At 43.7% G+C, this 23,567-nt stretch overlaps 1 protein-coding gene and 1 long non-coding RNA gene across 3 annotated transcripts in view; both read right to left on the bottom strand.

The window, feature by feature from the left end:
* VPS26C (VPS26 endosomal protein sorting factor C) overlaps window positions 1-17,438 on the bottom strand; it is a 41,550-nt gene extending 24,112 nt beyond the window's left edge. Inside the window, exons 1-4 of the mRNA XM_089677910.1 lie at window positions 17,281-17,438; window positions 11,105-11,248; window positions 7,953-8,102; window positions 6,434-6,514 (exon numbers count right to left, since the gene is read on the bottom strand). Of these exons, the coding sequence (XP_089534036.1) occupies window positions 6,434-6,514; window positions 7,953-8,102; window positions 11,105-11,248; window positions 17,281-17,400 (495 nt within the window). The 5' untranslated portion in view covers window positions 17,401-17,438. The remainder of the gene's footprint in view (window positions 1-6,433; window positions 6,515-7,952; window positions 8,103-11,104; window positions 11,249-17,280) is intronic.
* Window positions 17,439-22,239: 4,801 nt separating this feature from the next.
* On the bottom strand, window positions 22,240-23,009 carry LOC149461672 (uncharacterized). Of its 2 annotated transcripts, XR_016312810.1 has the most exons (3): window positions 22,808-23,009; window positions 22,618-22,713; window positions 22,240-22,512 (listed from the first exon to the last, which is right to left on the bottom strand). It is a non-coding gene; the product is annotated as an uncharacterized LOC149461672 (long non-coding RNA). The 2 variants fall into 2 exon arrangements; XR_016312809.1 differs by lacking the exon at window positions 22,808-23,009 and having other exon boundaries at window positions 22,618-22,788.
* Between the last annotated feature and the right edge of the window lie 558 nt (window positions 23,010-23,567).

The raw sequence follows: 23,567 nt of genomic DNA, 5'->3' as shown, positions 1-23,567 counted from the left end.
AATCCCGCCTCTTTTAAATAGCACTGCCTTTCTCTTTCTCCCTCTGGTTCTTTCGGGTTACTAGATTTTAGATCATATAAAACTTACTATAATACTTTTGAAACATTTTGGCGATATCAGTGGTTGAGTACACCATTTCCCCATTTTCATCTTTAATTTTCTCTATATAAAATTCCTACTCATTAAATATTTTCCTGGTTTATTCCCCCACTGCTATCTTTCTTTATCCACCTTATTAAAAAAATCTTCTAGTTTCCTGTTCCATAATGTCCTTCAATTCCTCTCGTTTCAATATCATCTGTTGTATCTCCACATCTATTTTCCTTTTATATAGTTGTTCTAAGTCATAATTCCTTAGCTAACAATTTTATTTTTTTCTCCCTTTCTCTTTTTTCAGCTCCCATCAAGATCAGAATGCCACTTATATACACCTTGTGTGCTTCCCATATTGTCGCCATGGATAACTCTTTGGTCTCGTTAAGCTTAAAGTATTGCTCTCGCTTTCCTTAATCTTATCTCCATCTCTGGGTCCTGTATTAGGGTCTCATTTAGTCTCCACATACAGCTTCTATTTTCTTCCTTTCCCCATTTTAGTCTCGTTATAACAGGTGCATGATCTGATAGTGACATTACTTCAATTCTAGAATTTACCATGGATTCCAGGTGTCTGTGCTCTATCATTATATAATCCAACACTGAATACATCCCGTGTGCCGGGGAGAAAAAAGGTGTAGTCCTTATCCCTTGGATGTTTAATTTGCCATGTGTTCATAAGTTGATACTGATCAAGGCTTTTTTAAATCGATTTTAGACTACTACCTCCGTCCCTCTGCGCCATGTCCAACCATGGGTCCATACAAAAATTAAAGTCCCCTGCCACAGTCAACTGACCCTTTTTAAAATCCATAAGGCTTCTCAATACACCCTCTAAGTAAGCCATTGGATTTTTATTAGGGCAGTAGATGTTCACTAGTGTACATTCAACTCCTTGTAATTTCCCTCTCAAAAACAGAAACCTACCCCCTGGATCTACCATTCTATCTTCTACCATAAAACTGATATTTTATGCTATCCCAATTGCCACCCCTTTTGCTCGTTTAATAGGAGAGTCCACATAAAAGCATGTAGGATAATATTTTGAGAAGAACTTAACCTTTGAATTTTGAGATAAGTGTGTCTCTTGTAAGAACACCACATCCGCCAAATATTGGTGGATTTCCCTAAGAATCTTATATCGTTTAGTCTGGGTATTCAATCATTCACATTATATGTTATAAGATTACACACATTCATCTCCTCTCTTCGTCTATTCTCTTTCTATACAAAAAACTCAGTTGTATGCTGATTGAACAGGGAACAGTTGTATGCCAATTAAAACATAATAAAATTCCTTTCCGGGTGACCTTTACCTTCCCTCATCCTCCCACCACCCTTCCCTTCCCCCCCTCTCACCCCTCCCTCAGCCCCAACCCTCCCCCCTCCCACTAACCCTTGGCCCATGTTCTAGCCCGGGAATCAGTTGTGACTAATTTAATCTTCGATTCCTCTTCGGGGTAAGACTCTGATCACCTATGCCTATCTGGACCAGTATCTCAAAACCTTAAACTAACACGTCTCGTGTTGAGCCTCCCGATGCCCCTCTTAAGTGGAAAGAAAGAGAAGGAAAAAAGGGGAGAGCCAAAGGAACAAACACACAATCTTTCCCTTCTTTAATCTCCCCTCCCTTCCCTCTTTTTTCTCCCCTCTCCCTGCCACCCAACCATGTTAACCTTTATAGGCATATACCCGTATAGGAGGAAAAAACAAAACAAAAAAAAAAAACCACATGCAGAAAAAGGAATAAGCTACGTTTTCTTTTCCTATTCTCTAGAGACCTGTTGCCTGATCAAGCATGCTAGGAAACCCCAGCTATATCGGACGTTCCCCTTGCGCCTCAAGTCCAGTAATGGTTTCAAAACTCTCCTTCTAGCTAGAGTCTCTGAAGCTACGTCCATGAAAATTTGCAAACTCACTCCTCCATATTTTACTTCTGGAATTCCTCGCAACCTCTTCCAAATATTGGCTTTCTCTTCATAATGATGGAAACGCACAATTATATCTCTAGGAACATCTGGAACTACTCCCTAGGATTGTTTTATCCTATGACTATCTTCAGTTGTTCTCTTATTGGACTTCCATTATTGGATTAAATATTTTCCTAGTTTTTTCCAATAGATCTTCTCCCAATGTTACTTCTGGCAGACCTTGAATCCTTAAGTTGTTTCTTCTATCCCTATTCTCTTGGTACTCTTGTCTATATGCCAACTTCCTTTACTCCTTACGCATGTCCTCCACCTGTGTTTCTATCTTCGTAATTACTTGTGCTTGTATCTAATTATTCTTCCATATCTTCTAGCCGAGATAGAACTTGTCCCAAATCATTATGAAATATGGCCATTTCATTCTTTATGGAGTACTCTAGTTTCGCAAACATCTCTGCCATATCCATTTTCGTAGGCATTTGTAAGCTCGATCCTTGTTCCTCTATCTCGCTAGAGCTTTCCATATTATTAGATTCTTTAATCTGACCCTGATTTGATGCTCCTAACAAAAGTCTATTTCGATATCCATTATTATTTCCCAACTCATGCTGCCCCTTTGTTACCTGTTGTCTCAGGGATGTGACCCTTTGGACTTTTTTTCCTGAGGGGGCATGTATTTCTTTATCGTTCTTGATTGGAGAGTTTTTGTTCTTCCTCCTTTAATAGATCTTTACTACAACAATTTTACTCTAGTCCCATCAATAATTTTAAAATTTTGTAAATGAATACAAGAAAGTCCAGGTTAGTGCTCTCTCCTATGTCAGGTACAGCATATCCATAATCAGCTCCTTATTCCTTTTCTTCTGTAACCCCTGGGTGACCCCTCTCTTTTCTTATTCTTCTCCTTACATTTATTTTCCCCAGAACCCCTCTTGGAGCTTCTTATAGCGTCTTAGCATCCACTCCTTTTATACCAAGGCACTATATTGATGTAATTTAACAAGAGGGTGAATTTACCCTCTCACCCGGTACTCCCCCCCCCCCCCCTCCCACTGTCCGTGCCCCCCTTAAGAGAGGGGCTTCCCGTACTACTCCTGTTTATTTTGCCATTGCAGGGGCGGGTGTTTTACTCTCCGAGGGTCACTGGTCTCTGATGGTTAGGGGTCACCTTCCATGGGTAACAGGCTGCCGTCGTCCTGTGCTTTGTCCCACCTTCGTTCCACCACGACACTCAGTGCTCTTCTTACCGCGGCGGCATCCACCGCTCCTCATAGCCTCGCACCGGTCTCCTCTCCGGCAGCTCCCAAGGTGCACTTCTTCCAACACGTGGGTGCTACCGGCGTCCACCGCTTGCACTTCCTGTGGGTGCGTTTGAGATGGCACGTGCGCCTTGCACTATTCCCAGTGGTGCGCATGTGCAGTTCCTGGAGCAACTGTCGGTGCCATCATGGCGTGCGTTCCACGTCTCCCCACACTCCGAATTCTATGAGGCTGCACAGTCATCTCCACTTCTTCTCCATTTAAGGGACATCATACCACATACAGCAAATCTTTTATATCAGTTATGCTTGCGGTATACAGGTCACTGTTTGCACACATCTTTGTACAAGCACCATTTATTTTATTTAATTCATGAAAGTGATAAATGCAACAAATAGCTTTGGAACCCAGCAGTGGGGCTATTTTCCATGGAGGGGGTGTGGTGATTATTTTAATTAGTAATTTTCCCTATATATGGGGCATGGGCATTCTCTACCATCTTAGCTTTGAAAAATGGAGTTCAACTCCCAAAACGAGTCAGCTTTTTCCCACCGGGCACCATCATCACAGGACTCCAGTCGCGTGACATTGACCCATTTGCCTTCATGTTCGTTTTTTACATTTGTTTTGTGAGTATCCATTTGTTACGTTTTTAATAAATTCATTTGTAACCACGGTAATGTACGAGAAGAGCACATCCTTTTGGGTTTTTCTTTTGCTATTATACATCTTATGATCTGAGAGGTGTGCACCATGTGCTGTTCAGCTTAAATCTCATCAGCCCCATTTTGGAAGTGTGGTGTTATTACAGGCCTGGTATGTTTTATACCTACCCTTATTATTCTTAGTTGAAAATGCATACAGCCATGATATGGTGTTTATTCTAAAACAATCATATGCATATAGGCAGTCATGGCCTTTACACCCTGGTCACATCAAACCCGACTTTGAAATAGTGCAACTTACAATGAAGTCGCACAATTTCAACGTTGGATGATATGTTGATCTGAGGTGCGAAATGTACTACTTTAGAAATCGGTGCGGCTCTGACCAAGTCGGAACTACACCGATATGACCGCTCTAATTGCAGACAATAAAGTGCGACTTGGCATGTGATTTGCAAGTCACATGGCATACAAATCGCATGCCAATTCGGATCCAGTGTGACTGGGATTTAGACTTGCTCTCACGTTCGCCCCAGGGGATCTTTCTTTGGTGCCTCACTGTGGTCTGGCTTTTTAGATTCATTCGGTGTCCTGGGGTAAGTGCCAAGTCAGTCATGTACAATGCACCCCATATTATGTTATAATAAGCTGTATTATTATTTTTGATATTACGTTGTATTTGTATATTTTTTGCTTTGTTCTAGAACTATATTCCCTCAACATCCTCCTGAAGAAGCAGGAAACGGCGAAACATGTTGAGATTGGCTGACTACAGACTCATCTTTACTTTGGAATAATGGCTTGTGGGTGTGAGATAGCACCATTGGTGTGATTGTAATACAGCTTATTCAGGAGGGATTTTTAACCTCCCTGGAGGTATTCACGAGTGTAGCTCGGGGTAAAGTTTCAGCACCAAAAGCGGTAACCCCGAGCTACACTCGGGAATACCCTTCACTTACCTTGCCCTTCGCTCCCGTGATGTCCCCCCTGCAGCGTCCCTGGCAATGTCTTCCAGCCGATGCCGGCATCTGTCTTTTGGGTTCCGTTCCCTGCAACATCAGGACGTATGGGGACGGAACTGGCGGGAAATTTTAAAATGTCAAAAAGTGACATTTACAAAATACACTAAAATCACATAGTAAAACATTCCTGTATCAAACCATTTCACATACATTTTGTCTCGAGTGCTTTGTCCTGTGCCCTGCCTGCATGTCCATGGCATCCAAAAAGTGTCCCTTTAGGTCAAAAGTGGTTTTAGACCAGCTAGAGAACAGCGATAGTAAATTAGAACTACTTGCAGAATTGAGTGATAATGATTAGTGGGGAAATTCGTCATCAGACACTGAAAGCGACTTTGTTCAGTGATGTGCGAACTTGGCGCTCTATTTCAAATTACAGTGCTTTTGGTTTGATTATATTGTGGAAATAAATTTATTATTATATTATTTTTTATGATTATTTATTAAATTATAATTTATGATTTCGTGTTTCAAATTTTAAACATACCCGGGATGTTTACTAGACTCTTGTTCAGACAGATTTCAATGAGTTATTCCTAAAAATTACAGGCCTACAATAAAAAAAACTACATATTTCCATGCAGAAAAATGTACCGCTTTGAGCACAGAAATACTGACATAATCAGACTGGTAGGGAGGTTAAACAAGCAATGCTGTTTTAATATGATATCTTTCTATAATAAAAGTATGAGGTTTTAACAGTTAAATGTCTGTCTTAGGAAATCCTACTGCCCCTATTGCTCTCTAGATCTTTTGAATAGATTATTAGGATGCAGATACCTTAACCTTGGGATAACACCCATCAACACTAAGCACTTACTTTTTGAAAGGTTTATTCGCAATAGATAGGAGTGAGCAGTCGATGCTGGGTATATATACATGAGGAGCGATACTGTATTACACATCTTGTGAGTGTTAATCTATTGCAAATAAACTGCTTCACTTTAATACTGCACTTACATGGCACTTTGCCCCCTTTATTTTGTATTTCTTTACACAGAGCTGGCCAAACTGAGGATAGCTGCCGCTGATGCCGGTTAGTTAACATGGATGGACACTTTATGGACATTATTACTTCTAAGTGCTTTTAAAGTGTAAATACATGAAAGCTGGGCACTGACTCTTTTTGCGCCAGAATACTTCTATTCTTATTTACTGTCAATCACAGCCTGTGAGTCAATGAGGACAGAGCGGGGGGGGGGGCAGGGTCAAGTCCGTGTGAAAGGACAAAGAGCGGTGGCTCAGGAGCTCAAGTGTCCCCATAGAAAGCTGGAGGGAGGGGACCCAAAAAGAGCAGGATCGGGGTTGCTCTGTTCAAAACCATTGCACAAAGCAGGGCAAGTATGATGTTTTGTATTTTTTTTTTTTTTTTAAATATGCCCTTAATATCACTTTAAGCATAACAGACTCTACAACATTATTTCTCCATCTGTGTCTAGCTTTGCTGACACCTCTGCACAGCACCTACCTGTGAGTGGATGATAAACTCACACGTTTTTGTCAAGTCTTTGGCCAGCAGAGATCGCTTCATATCACAGCGGAGGGTATACTGAAAGAAACACAGGACATTCCCAATATCACTTACAAATGGCTACATACGGAAGCAGGAAACACATTTTTAGCAGAGTGGGGAAGGGTTAATTTTTCTAATTGTGTTTTTTTTTTATTGCCATTTATGCTGGCAACAAATGCACCACTCAGTTCTCATAGGGAAGTCACAGGAACAGGAAGTAATAGAAAACCTCCCTAATGAGGATGCAGACAATAACGAAACTTTGATAGCAACATAAAACTGTATTTTTGTCTATGTGCTCCTTGAAGAGATGTCCCATAGCGGTCTGTCCTGACAAGTGAGGAGAAATTTCCTCAATGAGGACACAGATGGTAATACGTCTGCTCTATCCAAAACTAAAAAATGTTTTGACTGAAGTGGGACTTTAAGATATAAAGACAAATTCTTTTTTTTTTTCAAATTTGGATAGAGTGGTGAAGGATTAGAACCAGTCAGGTATTATTGCTGTCAGTGTTCCCATCAGGGAGATTCACTTTCTCCAATTGTCCTAATCACCAATGTCACCAAGAATGGAAGTGAAAGTAAATCGAAAATTTTGATTAGCCACGAAAGCAGGGAGGAAATCTTCCAATGGGAACACTTGTTCAATAAAAGCTATCTGAGAGGGGATATCCTTCACACTGGAAAGATATCTGCTTTAGATTTTCCAATGAAACAGTACAGAAAAACGAGAAAATCCCTTCTTTATTTCTTGCTTTCCAGGTTCTCTACTGCCCTCCTAATAGAAGCCCGATTTGTGGGTGTTTCTCAAATTTAGATCAGGCACATTACAGTTGCCACTACCTCTGTTCCGAAAGCAGATGTGTCAGCTAGAGTTCTCCCACCCAGTTCCACCCCCTGTCTTTTCATTGGTCGCTAGGACACAGGTACAATTGATGTAGCCAAATTACAACTATTTTGAACAGTACAAATATTCACCATTTTTCCACAGCATAGCTCAGTTGTTGATTAACATGTACCTTGATTTCTGGGTTGCATGGATTCTAAAATCAAGGACACGGAGTGGCCTGACCACCTGGATCTTAGCAATCATTTTTGGGTGAATTATATGTTTTTAGGCTTCATAATGCAAAAAGATGCAGCTTTGTTTGTGTCTCTGTGTCACATTTCCTTAGGGCAGATTCATGCAAGATGTGGTAGGATTGTGTTGGGCAGCTATTCCAACGCAGTCCCACCATATGGGCAAGGGAAATTGCCTGGTCTCCTATGCGATGCAGCCGTGTGCGGGCACGATGCCCTGAAAAAAGTATTGCATCTCAATAAAGTTCATTTCGAAGACAAAGGAAACAGTGCGATCCACCGCACTCAGTGCATCATTCATCACTGTGCTCACGTATGAACCAGCCCTTACTCTCTGTGATCAGAATGAACATATTCCTAGAACACAGAAGGTACGGAAAGCTGCCTCACTCACCTGGATGTTGACAAACACTCCGTGGTACGTCTCATACAGGACCTTATTGCTCTTCATGACGAGGGGGAATTCAAAAGGAATTTCTGTTTTACCATTAGGAAGTTTTCCCGGCTTCACCATCTCTATAGTGCTGGTGATGATTTGAATTGGCTGCAATAAATCAATCACTGTATTTAGTGACCTAATACTAAAGAAAAAGGATTACATAAACCTCTACAGGCTGAGCAAAGACTAATGCTAAAGCAAAATTGCAGACAGAAATAAAATAACTGACACAGCTGATTTTAGAATGCATTTTTATCTGTATCTGATATCTGCATGTGAACATGTAGTGGTGGCCTGGCGAGTTTCTCTACAATCAGGCACTTTTACTGGGCTCAAAAAAAGATGTTAGGCCAGCCATAGACAGTCTGAATGTACCCAAGTTGGATTTTTCATGCAATTATTGCCAGCGGCTATTAGAGCCGCCAGCAGTAATCACTGTGTTCTCCTAAGTAGGACGGCTCCTCCCACCGGGAGAACACAATGGCTCCGTGGAAGGGATTCCCCAATCAATACTGATTGTGTTGATAGGGTAATCAAGCAGTTTTCTTTCCTGCAACCCCTGGAGAAAAAAAAAAAAATCAGAGCAACCAGTTAGGTGTCTTTTTAGGTTTTAATTATTTTATTGATTATATACAGTATTTTCAAAGCAAGGTACAGTATAACACCACAACATACAGAGGTTGCATAAAGATCAAGGTACACACAGTGGTGAAATGCAACAGTTGGTTGCCTGGGACCTACTAGATAAATTATGAACTTCCCAATCATGGGCACAACATGGTGCAATTACTTGTAATGGTCCTCCAACAAGGGGTAAAGGGGAGATATACCATTCAAGGGAAAAAGAGGAAGGGGGGGCAGGAGTATCGAGAAGAAACAAGGAAAGGTGTGTGTGTTGGGGGTGTTAAAAAGGATAAGGGGAAGCCCACTGTGCCCCAGGTGTGGCATGACTACTGGCACCTTCTACCACCTCCTTTGATCGTGTCCTGTCATTCAGGGTTATTGGTCCCAGATGGTCCAATTTCTTCACAAACGCATTGGACCCCCCGTTGACTCTCTGCCTGAAGCAGAGTCTACCGGGACTTCTCCCTAGTTCTGATAAATTCTTTCATATCTATCTTCAGGAAATCCTTTTTACAGCTAGATTGTTAATTGCCCAGGCTTGGCTCAGTGCATTACCACGAACACTCCAAGAGTGAATAGCCGCTGTAAATCACACGTTACTGTACAAAAAGGTAATTTATACTCACAGGGGATGCTCTACAAAATATCATAACATATGGGACTGCTGGATGGAACATTCTGCTACTTGCACTGAAGGGGAGAAAACTGACACTATCTTACACTTCAAGCTTTTTGAGGTCTCTGTCATGCATTGGCTGTAGATATTTTGCTTGCCATTATGTCGATGCCTATACATCTGATTATTTTCGATATGCCTATATACTCCTGATTGCAAAATCTGAGGGTGTACCTATCCTCTGATATGTACCCCTGAATTATTCTACTATGGTTGTATCTCCTATGTTTACTATAGCTTTTCATATGTATTGTAATCCTTTGACTTTTTTAAATAAAAGTTATATTTGATTTAAAAAAGAAAAAAGAAAAAAGCCCAAACTGTTGAAACATAGTGTGCATTTAAAAATCACAACATGGTCACAGGAAATAAAGCCATGATCACGGATGATCTGTAATTTATAAACCCTATTTGACCGTGTAATAAAAGGTTTACTGTTCTGAAAAAAAGATAAGGGGAGGGGAGATGGGAAGAGGAGTGAGTGGGACAATGTTTCCTGCAGGAGATCAGGCTCAAAACTAAGATGGAAAGCATAGGTAGCCAAGGACAGAGGGATTCAGAGAGAAGGGCATAATTAAGCCAGGGGTTCCAAATCTTGAAGAATTTGGGCTGTGAGTCTTTGAGGATGCAGGATAGTTTCTCATTAGCAAGCATCCCATTCATGTGCTCTTTTACTTCCTGCAAACTGACTGGATTTCTTCCAGGCTTTCAAACAGGGGTCTTTTTAACCTGTACTGGGAAAATGAACGCCCCAAGAGGTCCTGTGTCTTCAAGGTTGAATGGTGTTCAGAGACAAACTGAGAACACTCTGTGAATGCAGGGTATCATGGATGAAGGTTGCTGTGGGGCTATCACCATGGCCCCCTGGAATCACATACACAGATGCAACAAAAATGGAAACTGATGCACCACACCACTGCTTAAGGGAACAGGTACAACTTTATACAACTTAATAAAAATAAGGGGGACAATCCAAAAAGTAACCAACACATTTCGGGATCCAATAATGCCCCCTTCATTAGGGCTGGGAAAAACAGAATGACATCCCCATATCAATATATACGATAATGGATTGATATGGAGATGTCCTAAAGTTTTATTGTAGCCCTGATGAAGGGTGCACTCCTGGACCCCAAAACGCTTTGTATACTTCTTGGATTGTCTCCCTGACTTTCATTAAAATAAAGTTCTTTCTGGACCCCTTAGAAGTGGTGTGACACTTCAGTTTCCATTTTGTTACATTACACTACAAGCCAAGGAGACCATGGAGATTCTCTGGACCCGCCTTTCTCAACTTTTTAAACACAGAGGAACCCTTGAAATAATATTATGGTCTCAGGGAACCCCTGCTAAAATGACTATCTACAACTCATGATACATTAGTGTCATGGTCATTGGGAAGAATGCTCTTTACACTTGCGGTCATTGGAAAGAGCTACCCTTCACAGATGGTTAAAGGATAAAAGGTGTCAGTGAGAACTTATCTGAGAGGCAGAAACTGCCCATTGCTCAAGAAACCCCCTAAAAGGCTCTAGAGGAACCCTAAAGTTCCACAGAACCCTGATTGAGAAACCCTACTCTGGGGTTGAGAAGCTGACTGCCCAGGAACCAAATCAATTACATTACCATCAATAGTTTAGGAAAGCAATAACATAGAGACAACCCTACGGGTCCAGTGCTATTTGTCCACTTTTCTCAAGATACACAGATGCATTATTGAGGACTGTCCAGTAACTAAGACATGAAGATGAAAAGGACACTGTGTGAAGGAAAAATGGAGCATAACAGTCTCTTATAGGAAACTTACCTTCACTGAATTGTAGAAGGCCTCAAAAACACCAACACTCTTTGCACTAAGCTGCAGATTAACAGACCCTTCCATTGTCAGAGTGATACCTTGATGCTGAACCGTGTCCTTACTCATCACCACCACTACTCCTGATAAGACTTCCTAAAGAAAGAGCAGACAGGTCAATCCTTTGCACACACTGTATGATACAAGAATTGGAAAGCACAGAGAAGCGTTGGCCAAAATTTATTTTCCAAAACTCCAGACAAACAAATCCAAAGCTTTATCAGCCACCCCATCCCACGTCTGTCATCCTGGCCAGATCCTCGACAGCCAATGGACTGGCAGCACAGTCTGGTCAAAATAACATGCCCAGCATGCTCATTAGACAATAACAGAGAAGCAGCAGCACCCTGATGAGTTATTACTCTACTCAAGCCCCAATTGGCATTTTGCCCTACTCTCCTTCTCTCAAGTGCCCCTGTACAGAAGATAACAGGAAGCTGATACGAAGACAAATTCAGGTAATTGCAGCTAAACTTTCTCTATTACCCAGTTTATAAAGCAGTAGTACAACCTTATCGTAGCCATAGCACTGTTGCAAAAAAAAAAAAAAAACCCAGCACATTTACACAGCACAGTGGACTACTTCAAAATGTGCATTCTGCTCTGCTTGCTTTGGGACTCCATTTCAATAAATGAATGAAGGAATTAATAAAAAATAAAAGCTGACAGGAGAGCCTTGACCTGTCAAAGTCATATGACCAGCCTCTTCTCCAATCACAGCACTTTCTCTATATTCTCTGGGACACCGTGCCCTCTTTACTTATGCATTTTATGAATGGCATTGCAGTCATGGAGTGGACTAGACATTATGTCTTTCAGCCAAGAGATGACAGCGGTATCTGCTCTCCACTAGAAATAGATTTTAATTTAACCCCTAACCTACAGGGCACTTATACCCCCTTCCTGCCCAGGCCAATTTCCAGCTTTCAGAGCTGTCACACTTTGAATGACAATTGCGCGGTCATGCAACACTGTACCAATATGAAATTTTTATCATTTTTTTGAGACAGATAGAGCTTTATTTTGGTGGTATTTAATCACCTCTGGGATTTTTTTTTTTTTTTTAAACAAACCAAAAACTGAAAATTTTGAAACAAAAATGGTTTTTCTTAGTTTTTGTTATACAGTTTTGTAAATAAGTGATTTTTCTCCTTCAGTGATGTGCGCTAATGAGGCTGCAGTGATGGGCACTGATAGGCTGCACTGATGGACACTGATAGGTGGCTCTGATGGACACTGATGAGGAGGCAGTGGTAGGTTGCACTGATGGGCATTGACAGGCATCACTGATGGGCACTGAAAGGCAGCACTGATACATGACACTGATAGGCGACACTGACTGGCAGCACTGATAGGTGGCACTGATGGGTGACCTCGAAAGGCAGCTCAGATGGGCACTAATATGTGGCATTGATGTGCACTGGTATGCACTGATATGTGGCACTGATGGGCACTGGCACGTGGCACTTCTGGGGCCACACTGATCATCAGTGCCCTGATGATCAGTGTACATGTCCCCTCCGCGGAAAGCCGATTACCGGCTCTCCTCTCCAGCTGTCAGCATGACAGCTCGAGAGGAGAGAAATGCCAATAACCGGCATTTCCGTGTTTACATGTGATCAGCTGTGATTGGACATAGCTGATCACATGACCGAGCCGACATCTTCGGCTCTGTGATCCGCTGTGTCCGAGGAATACAGCGCACTGGCGATCGCCGCGCTCATATGACATCCTATCAGAACGAGAGAACCACCTTGCGACCATCATTGTACTATAGGGCGGGCGGAAGGTGGTTAAACTACACTGTGTGCACAATTATCAGCCAAGTTGTATTTTTGAGGATTCATTTCATTATTGAACAACTACAGTGCTCTTGGTCAATCCAAAATGTTAATAAACCTCAAGCCTGAATATTTGTGAAAGTAAAAAATGAGGTTTTGGCTTTCTTTGTAGAATTTCTGTCAAAAAATAAAATGTTCCATGGACTCAACATGCCTCTCTGCAAAATCCTTGGGGTGTCTACTTTCCAAAAATGGGGTCATTTTTTTTTGGGGGGGGGGGTTGTACTGCCCTGGCATTTTAGCACCTCAAGAAATGTGATGGTCAGTCCGAAAGTAAAAGCTACATAAATTCCAATATATATATACACCGTACTTTGTAGACGCTATAACTTTCTCACAAACCAATTAATATACATGTATTGAGATTTTTTTTTTACCAAAGACATGCAGCAGAATACATTATAGCCTAAATTTAGGACTGAGTTTATTGGATATTTTTTATAACCAAAAGTGAAATATATTGGGTTTTTTTCAAAACTTTTTTGTTTATAGTGCAAAAATTAAACACCGCAGAGGTGATCAAATACCAAAAAAAGAAAGCGATTTGTGTGTAAAAAAAAGGGACAAATTTTGTTTGGGTACAGCACTGCACGACCGCGCAATCACCAGCTGAAATAGCGCAGTGCCGAACAGCAAAAAATGGCCTGGTCAGGAAGGGGGGGGTAAATCCTCTGGAGGGAAAATGGTTAAGGCCTTTACTGGCTAGCCATGCAGTGCAGTACTTTGATGCATGTGATGGAGCATTGTCCTGCAAAAATATCATGGTCTTCTTGAAAGATGCAGACTTTTTCCTGTACCACAACCATGAGGGGACCCGAGAAGTGGAGGATCGGAGCTGCTCTGTGCAAACCCATTGCACAGAACAGATAGATATAACGTGTTTGGTATTTAAAACAAAAATAACGTTAGAATCACTTCAATGTTAGTGACAGACTGCATCACGTGTCATTTTTCCTTTAGCACCACTAAGCATGACAACTATAATGTGTGCTCTGACATACACCACAGTTTCCATTCAATAACATGTAAAGCATCTGCCTATATCTGTCCCCGGAGTTAACAGAAGACACTGGCATCCTTGACTTTTGTAACACAAGTATTTGAACCAATTGCTGAGCACTGTATCATTGTGAAGCTACAGAACAAAACGGCAAATCTTTCTGGAGGTACTGCAGAGATGCAATCCAGCTTTTGGACAACAGGTGGAGCTCAGCAAGTACCTTCCCATGTATTCATTGATCCAGCAACACTTTAGTTGTCTTCTAGTGTATCTAAACAAACATTTCTTACATGGATTCTGAAAGCTGCATAGTGGCTGAAAAATTCTAAAGTGAAATAAAATTTCAAAACTATCTATGCCATCGTTTTTTGTTTTTTTTAGAATCTAATTTGACTTTCCATGAAAATACTTGTTGATCATGCCAGCGAGGTGTCCTCTTAGGTTAGCAATGACCACAATCTGCAGGTTCATCTAGGCTCTGCAGTGTTGCCACTGCTTTGTGTGTGCTCTGCTACTCCCTATCAACTAAAGCAGGGGTGTCAAACTCAATTCCATCACAAGCCACATCAGCAGCATGGTTGCACTCAAAGGAATGGTTCCATCTGGGGTGCGCTGCGTACAGAGTGCAAGGCTCAGGATTATGCTACATACTGAGAGCAGAGTTCAGGACTGCTTTACGTACAGGAGTGCACTATGTAAAGTGTACAGAGTGCAGGGTCTAGGGGTGCGCTATGTACAGAGTGCAATGTTTAGGGGTGCGCTGCGTACAGACTGAAGAGTTCAGAGGTGTGCTGCTTGCAGAATTCAGGGGTGCGCTACGTACAGACTGCAGAGGTGCGCTATGTACATCGTTCTGGAGTGCGTACAGGGTACAGAGCTCAGGGGTGCGCTGCGTACAGAGCTCAGGGGTGCGCTATGTTCTGAGTGCAGAATTTAGGACTGTATTAAGTACAGAATGCAGAGTTCAGGGGTGCTCTATGTGCAGAGTGCAAATTCAGTGATGCCCTATACGCAGAGTGCAGAGCTCAAGAGTGAGCTATGTGCAGAGTTCAGGAGTGCTTTACGTACAGAGTGCACTACCTACAGAGCGCAGAGTTCAGGGTTGCACTACATACAGAGTTCTGGAGTATGCTATGTACAGAGTTCAGAGGTGCGCTACGTTCCCAGTGGAGAGTTTAGGGGACTGTGTTAAGTACAGAATGTAGAGGTCTTTACGTGCAGAATGCAGGGGTGCTTTATGTGTAGAGTACAAATCCAGGGGTGCGCTATGCACAGAGTGCACAGTTCAAAAGTGCTTTGCGTACAGTGCAGGGTTCAGGGGTGCGCTACAGAGTGCAGGGTTCAGGGGTGCCCCATGTACAGAGTGCAAGCTTTCAGGGCCACTACCTTCAGAGTGCAAGGTTTAGGGGTGCGCTATGTACACAGTGCAAAGCTTAGGAGTGCACAGTATGCAACCCAAACCCCCCACCACAAAGCTTCCTCACATCTCTACGGTCTCCTACCTGGCCCAGGTCTAGTACCTCCCTGTGTGGGCAGCTCTCTCTCTCTCAGATTCTGGAGATCTGTTCCCGCCATGAGTGTGTGCAGGGATCTGTTGGATCCAGGGACCTCTGACAGCAAAGCTGTCCCTTGTAAACACAGCAGATTCTGTGTTGACAAGGGACACCAAGGATCGGTAGGCGAGACACCGAAGCTCCACCCATAAACCTGAGCTTCAGATGGAGAGCACTGGAGCGGGGAGCATGGCAAATTCTCCAGCTTGTTTTGCAAACATCTAAACATAACAAGAATGTGACCCATTGCAGTGTTGGGTTCACTAGAACAATATAGAGAAGGACCCATGCTCTCTGTGTGAAAACAGTAGTCTCTCTGCAGAGGTCCAACACCAGCCTTATGGAGTCAGAGCTATAGCGGTCCAATCAGAAATGTTTTTGCTCACTGATTAGGGAGCTCTAGCTCTGATCCAGCAAAACAGGGTGTCAGACCTCTGCAAAGAGACTACTGCTTCCATACAAACAGCAAGGGGCCTTCTGTGTGCATGCTAGCAGGGGACAGGCTTTTCTACTCGAGCTGTGGCTGCTTTTTAAAAGAAACGTGGCTATAAGCCTTGGAACACATCGGTTTTGCAGCACCCGTGATGTATTCAGCCTTTACTCAGTAGGCCACACATGCAAAGTTCAGGGGTGCACTATATATAGATTCCAGAATTCAGGGGTGTGCTACGTAGAGCTCAGGGGTGCGCTGCGTACAGATTGAAGAGTTCAGGGGTGCGCTACGTAGAGTTCAGGGGTGTGCTGCCTACAGTTTGCAGAGTTCAGGGGTGCTCTGCGTAGAGTTCAGGGGTGTGCTACATAGATTGCAGAATTTAGGGGTGCGCTAGGTAAGAGTTCAGGGGTGCGCTACGTACAGATTGCAGAGTTCAGGGGTGTGTTACAAAGTTCAGGGGTGCGCTATGTACAGATTGCAGAGTTCAGGGGTGCACTGCGTACAGAGTTCAGACTACAGGGGTGCGCTACGTACGTTCAGGGGTGCGTACCCCTGCATACTACAGGGGTGCGCTAGGTACAGAATGCAGACTGCGGGGGTGCGCTACGTACAGAGTTCAGGGGTGCACTATGTACAGATTGCAGAGTTCAGGGGTGCGCTATGTACAGATTGCAGAGTTCAGGGGTGCGCTACGTACAGAGTTCAGACTACAGGGGTGTGCTGTGTACAGTTCAGGGGTGAACTAGGTTCAAAATGCAGACTGCAGGGGTGCGCTACAGAGTTCAGGGGTGCGCTACATAGAGTTCAGACTTCAGGGGTGCGCTACGTACACAACTCAGGGGTGCGCTACGCACAGAATGCAGAGTGCAGGGGTGCGCTACACACAGAATGCAGAGTGCAGGGGTGCGCTACGCACAGAGTTCAGGGGTGAGCTATGTACAGATTGCAGATTTCAGGGGTGCGCTACGTACAAAGTTCAGGGGGTTCACTACGTACAGACTTCAGGGGTGCGCTACATAGATTGCAGAGTTCAGAGGTGCGCTACGTACAGAATGCAGACTGCAGGGGTGCGCTACAGAGTTCAGGGGTGCACTATGTACAGATTGCAGAGTTCAGGGGTGCACTATGTACAGATTGCAGAGTTCAGGGGTGCACTATGTACAGATTGCAGAGTTCAGGGGTGCGCTACATACAGACTTCAGGGGTGCACTACAGAGTGCAGCTGGCCACACGTGACCTCTCCAGGTACAGAACATTCTAGTTTCAGAACAGTGTCAGCCCCTCCTCTGTGGTCACCTTACCCCCTCCCTGTAGACTTTATTAGCCCTCTTGATCTTGATGTCCAGCACAGTCCCCATCTCCTCTGTGTGCTTAGAGCGCTTCCTATGGAAGAAGAAAGTCACATGACTGGCCGCGCACATGGTCACGTGGCATAGCTCCTCCGACCCATTTTTTTTTTCCCCATCAACCAGCTTTATCAACCAAAACCAAGCGAGTCGCCCTGCCCACCCTGGTTACCGCGGCGACGGGGAGTGGGCGGTGACGTGGCGCTGGTGGCGCAGTTAAATTAGAAATGCGCGGGAGAAACGGGGGGCTGCCCCGCGCGCTGACTCATGACAGGGATTACCACACGCTGGCCGTCCCGTGATGGCGGCTCTGAAAAGAGTCAGCGGCTGTAAAATATTCCATTCTGGTTGTGTTATCATACAGCATTGATGGAGAGAGAAGAGAGCGCTTCCTCCCCTCAGGCTGTGTACTGACGGCGAATACAAAGCACAGCGAGCCTGCTCGGATGGGTCAGGGCTGACTGACGTATAGAACAGCCGTGTGACGCACGTTTATTATTCCCCAGGCTGGCTTCTGCTTCTTTTCCCCCCTTTCCTCCCCCTCTTGCTAGTGATGCAAGCAGGTGAGTAATACGGCCCGCTGTCTCCATGGCGCTCTCCGTCCTGTTACCTCACAACAGCGCCCGTGCTGAGGCGGCCACACGCAGCCAACCTGTGAGGTAACGGACGGCCCCGTGCGGCGGGGTTTTTTTTTCTTTCCTCAACTCGATCTGAAAGTCTATTGGTCGAGAAGATGCGAGTGGCGGATCCTATTGGAGCTCTTACGCCAGGGGGCGTGACTTCCCCAGAAGTTCTCCCGCCTGTTGTAGAGCTCGCGCTGGACAGATTAACTCTTCCGCTCCTGTGAGGCGGCGCGAGCCTTCCACATAAACAGGCAGCCCTTAAAGGGGCAGTGTACCTGAAACAGGGATGTGGGAGACCTGCTAACGTTTGTGAACGTATCCCCACCTCCGGGTGAACTTACATTCAGCACTCGAAGGTGCTCAGTTTTTTTTTTCAGCTGCAGATAGTTATATTTAAAAAAATGCACACTGTACCCAAGATGCAGAGTTGTAACTAAAAGTTGCCGGGCGTACCTGACCCTCTCCTGTCATGCAGAGTGTGCGACTTCAGCCCTTTCACTGCCAGAGCCGGGTTTTTTTGCAGTTTTTTTTTTTTTTTTGGTGCACGTTTGCAAAAAAAAATAATTTCGGGTCTGAAGATTATGTGTCCTAATGGTGGCTCTGTCCCTCTGCCCTTGAGTCACAGCGCTGTCCCCTCAGATTTTCCTCACACTCTAGAGCAGTGGTTCTCAACCTGTGGGTCGCGACGCCTTTGGGGGTCGAACGACCCTTTTACAGGGGTCCCCTAAGACCATCAGAAAACACATATTTCCGATGTGTAAAGAGCAGCTACTGTGTAGAAAGCAGCTGCTGTGTTGAAAGCAGCTACTCTGTTAAAAGCAGCTACTGTGTTGAAAGCAGCAGTATTGGAGGTAAAACGACACTCATGAATTATAATTACTGGGTAAATAATTTTATGGTTGGGGGTCACCACAACATGAGGAACTGTATTAAAGGGTCACGGCATTAGGAAGGTTGAGAACCACTGCTGTAGAAGCTTCACACAGGCTCAGTCTTTCTGTTCGGGATCACCCTGACCTGCAGGTGCCTGGTCCTGACTCTGTCACACTTTGAGGAGGCTCCTTTTTCTGGAAATCATCTGGTTCTCCCCTCCTACTGCAGATTGTTCCAATACTGTTTGCTATGAGAGAAGGGAAAGAGAGTACACACACCCAGTTCTGTCTTGTGTCTAAACTCTGAATTGCTGACAGGAGGAGGATGGGGGGGAAAGAGACACAGCTACAAACACCCCCCACCAAAGAACCTTTGGTCCTCAAGGGAGGGACCGAGTCAATTTACATAAACATCTTAAAATAAAAGCTTTAACGTAAATGAATGGCTAAAAACAAGTTAACGTTCACATGAACTCAGATAATGCTCATTGACACACAAATTTGTCAAAGCAACCTCCCACCATTTGTCATAAGGGGTAAGGTTGTCTTGTCTATAAACCACAAATACTGGGGTGGCCCAACTAGATGTGCCAAGGGGCGCGTTGGAGTCACCCTCCCCTAAATCTGTGGTGGGAAGGGTCACTGTTCCATGAATTCTTTGAGAAGTGAGAATTACTTCCACTGAACGTTCACTTAAGGTATTGTAAGTCAGTCTTTTAGGGGAGAAAACTGTTCGCTTTTCTCTTTGTTCTTTGGGCTGGGGTGATTCTGGTACAACTGCCTCTTCTTCTGACGCTATCGAACGTTGAGCAGTTTGTGTCCTCTGCGGTCAGGGAAATAGTGGGGTCATCTTCACTTGCCACTGATTGGCTTTGTGGTATAAATTTTGGAGCCAAGGCCTGAGGGCTTCGGTATCTATCCCTCTAGAAGGAATAGGAGTGGCATTTTCTGACTGTAGATGGCCACAACCAGTCTATGCCCATTTCTTCTTCCCAACTGTGCTCTTCACCTGTGTTTGGTGGCATAGATTAAGACCTGGTTATTGGGCGTGATCTTTGAGAGGTAGTTTGAGTAGGTCGTGGATCTGGTTGTTGATGCACACAAACTGCTTCTGATAGGGGCAATAGTTGATTATGTTGCCAGGTCTTTAGTGGGCCTGTGCTTCCTTTTGGGTGAATCTGGTATACTGGCAATCCTTGTAACTGCTTGCAGCTAATATAGGGCTGTGGCGTCCAGCAATCAGCTAACTTGTGTTTTCCAGGGACACCTAGATTCCTCAGCAACACTATCGCCAAGCAGTATGTCATGTACCCTTACCTTCAGGTCAAAGTTTCTTTTATTTTGCTGCCCCTGGGTGTCTGAGGAAGCCTGGGCTTTATCGTATCCTGTCTTCAGACTCTTCCTCAAATGATCCACATATCTTCTGTGGGACATCATCGAGTTATGATCTAAGGAAGTGCCGAATGCTAGGTCAATTGGCAATCGAGCTTCCCCCCCAAACATCAGCATGTATGTTGAGTAATTTGTGGCTTCATTTTCATTGCTGTTATAGGCATGTACTATAGCTGCAATGTGTCTGTTCCAGTGTTGTTTCTTGTCAGCAGAAAGAGTTCCAAGCATTTCTAGGAGAATTAATAAATCGTTCTGACTGAGGATCCCCTTGAGGGTGGCAGAGGGTCGTTCTTGACTTCTGAATGCCCAGAAGATCTAACAGTCTCCTAATAAGTCTACTCTCAATTCTCTCCCTTGATCTGAGTGGATACATTGAGGCAGGCCGTAGTGGACAAAAAACGTCTCTACCAGGATTTTGGCCACAGTAGATGCTTGTTGCTCTTTGATTGGGAATGCCTTGGCATACCAGGTGAATTGGCTGGTTCCCACCAAGACATTTCCCTGTCCACCCTAGTCAGGCTCCAGACACAGAAAGTCAATACACACCAACTCCATTGGTGCTTGACTTTAAAGATGGCACATTGGAGCAGCTCTGCTGGGCAGAGTCTTCCTCTCTCACTAATCTGAAGGTTCTTTCAGGTCCAAAGTGACCATGATTGTCATACAGGGCAGTCAACACAGTCTCTCTATGTTTTTTTGGCAAGAATAGTTTCCACTTATCTTTGGGATCATCTGAGGGGATTCTTCAGTAGACCACCCCCTTGCATAACTGCAACCAATCCCACTGTTTGTGTACTAGGCATGCTTCTCTCAGAGAGTTTGTCAGCAGCAGATCTGATCTTTGACCTTCCAGGGCTGTTAATGTTAGATTACAAAGGGGGTCCTCCGTCTGGTCCTTTCTTAAGTCTTTCTTTGAAAGCTTAGGCAGGTCTTTGTCCCTTAATTGAGAAAGGTCACGGTAGTATTTGGGAACACCAGCCAGTGAAACTCCAATAGCTTCATCCCCTGTTGCTCCTCTGGCCCTTTACTCTGCTCCTTGACACAAGGCTTGTATCCCTTCAGATGTGAGTTGAATCCACTCTTCAGAGGAAACCCCTGAGTCATAGGGTCTTCTCGATAGGGCATCAGCATCTCTGTTCCGAACCCTGGACGGTACTTTAGGCTGAAGTGGAATCCCGATAGGGCAGCCAACCATCTGCACTAGGTGGCATCAGCTTGTCTGTGGTGAGTGTATATGTGAGCATGTTATTGTCCATTTTGACCACAAAGTTTGCACCATACAAGTAGTCCTTCAACTTATCTGCCACTGCCTACTTCAGAGCCAAAAACTCCAACTTGTATGTGGGGTAGTTCTTCTCTGCAGATGTAAGACTTCTGCTCACAAAAGCAACAGGCCTCAGTGTCCATCACGCTATATATCATCTGCCTAACTCATCTTGACTGGTATCATCATTCAGTTCATATGAACTAAGCATAAGCTAGTACAGAAGCAGTCATTAACGTGTTACTAAATCCAAGACCCTGCATTCACTATATCTGGTCTCCCACAGTACACATAACATGGAAATGTAATTATTTTAGTAAATATAAACTGCCAACTACCTTTTCTCATCAGCAGTCTTGGAGCTTCTATCAGTGTCCATCTGAGCACTGGTTAAAACTTGTAGGAAGAGCTTTTATTCTGCTCTGACTATCCTAGGAGGCTGCATAACCCGACCCTCTGTCTGGAAAGTGCCAATTGGTCTTGTGCTGATCACATGCACCCTCCCAAAGAAAAAAAAAACCTCTAGCAATGCACACCAAACTGAGCATGTGCAGAGTGACTCCTAGAGCTCTATAATCAGAAGATGGATTGGGGACAGTAGAAGAAAGGGAGGATCAGAGAAGACAGCCTTTTTATACAATGCAGAGGATTAACCCCTTAGGTTACACTGTGAGTATTAAGCAATATGATAGTGTGACAAGGACACCCCTATCTGAAAAAGAAGGTTTCTAGATGATCCACGCGGAGTAATATGAATTCAAAGGAATTTTAACAATACTTTATTTGATCACATAGATCATAGGGAGGTTAAACATGAGCACGGTGTACATATGAAAAAATAAAATCATGTTAAAAAACACTTAGCGTCTTCAATTTAGGGTCATCTTAGCCAACAGAGCACCATATAAGGCAGAGTTGTGTAATGATGAAATAGTTATCCTGGGTTTCCGTAGGTTTCCCGCTTTATATTTGAGTGAACCATGTATTCAGTGGGTGTGTTCCCAATATATGTCAGGGACCTCCTGGAATGTAAAAGCTGGAACACAAAAATACATAGTATATGTATAGAAATATGGAAACCAAATCACATCCAAAATTTACCAGGCCTCCCTCCACAATAGTCAATGGATACTGCTGTTACCTTCTCAATAGTGAGACTATCATACCCGCTTCTCAAGTGTAGGGACTTCCTGGATAGCCACCCCAAATGAAACAAGGTCCACAGTACCAAATGATTCTGAGGATATATATAGAAAAAGATAATAAATGTATAGATCATGGGCATCAGGTGACCCCGAAAACAAAACACACATAAAATGTGGATATATTACCATCAATAAGGATCAAGAAGACTCCTGTCGACTTGAAATAAGATCAGGTCCTTGATGCTTTTTCAAAGATGCATATGGGGGTGAGGAACCAGGTATACACGATGCGTGGATTTCAAACACATATAATGTGTATGTAGCATATAGCAGGCCGTAGATACCTGAGTTTAATATACCCAATAAAGGGTTTCCAGAAATTGCTCAATTAGAGAAGGTTATTTGCAGTTTTATAAGGATGCCAAGCTATTTTAGCAAATCCCTCAACAAACCTTCTGTAGTATGAGCAAAACCCCAGGAATGACCTAAGCTCAGTCACATTGGTAGGTCTTGGCCAGGAGGTGACAGCTTCCAGCTTCTGGGTGTCAGTGGCCACTCCTTGAACAGAGACAACATGCCGGAGGTAATTAACTGAAGGATGGTAGAACTGACACTCTTTTTTAGAGACAACTTCAACCCCTCATCATAGAGTCTCTTCAGGACCTTCTCCAGATGTTCTTCAAGGGTTCCGATGATGATTATTGTCCAAGTAAACCAACACTTCGATCAGGTTCATGTCTCCTACTGTCTGCTCCATCAATCTCCAGAGCACCGGACAGACCTTGAGACATCCTGTCAAATTCAAATAACCCTAAAGGGGTAATAAAAGTTGTCTTTTCTCTGTCACAAAAAGTTATGACAAAAAAAATTACAATTTCAAAAATCTCAAGATGCCTCCTACTTTCTACTGTCTACTTTTCAAAAAGGGGTCATTTGGGGGTATTTG

Source organism: Staurois parvus, unplaced genomic scaffold (genome assembly GCF_062004578.1).
Source record: "Staurois parvus isolate SC_StPar_1 unplaced genomic scaffold, SC_StPar_1.0 ptg000195l, whole genome shotgun sequence".
Classification (NCBI taxonomy): domain Eukaryota; kingdom Metazoa; phylum Chordata; class Amphibia; order Anura; family Ranidae; genus Staurois; species Staurois parvus.
This window is presented reverse-complemented; position numbering and strand designations above follow the sequence as displayed.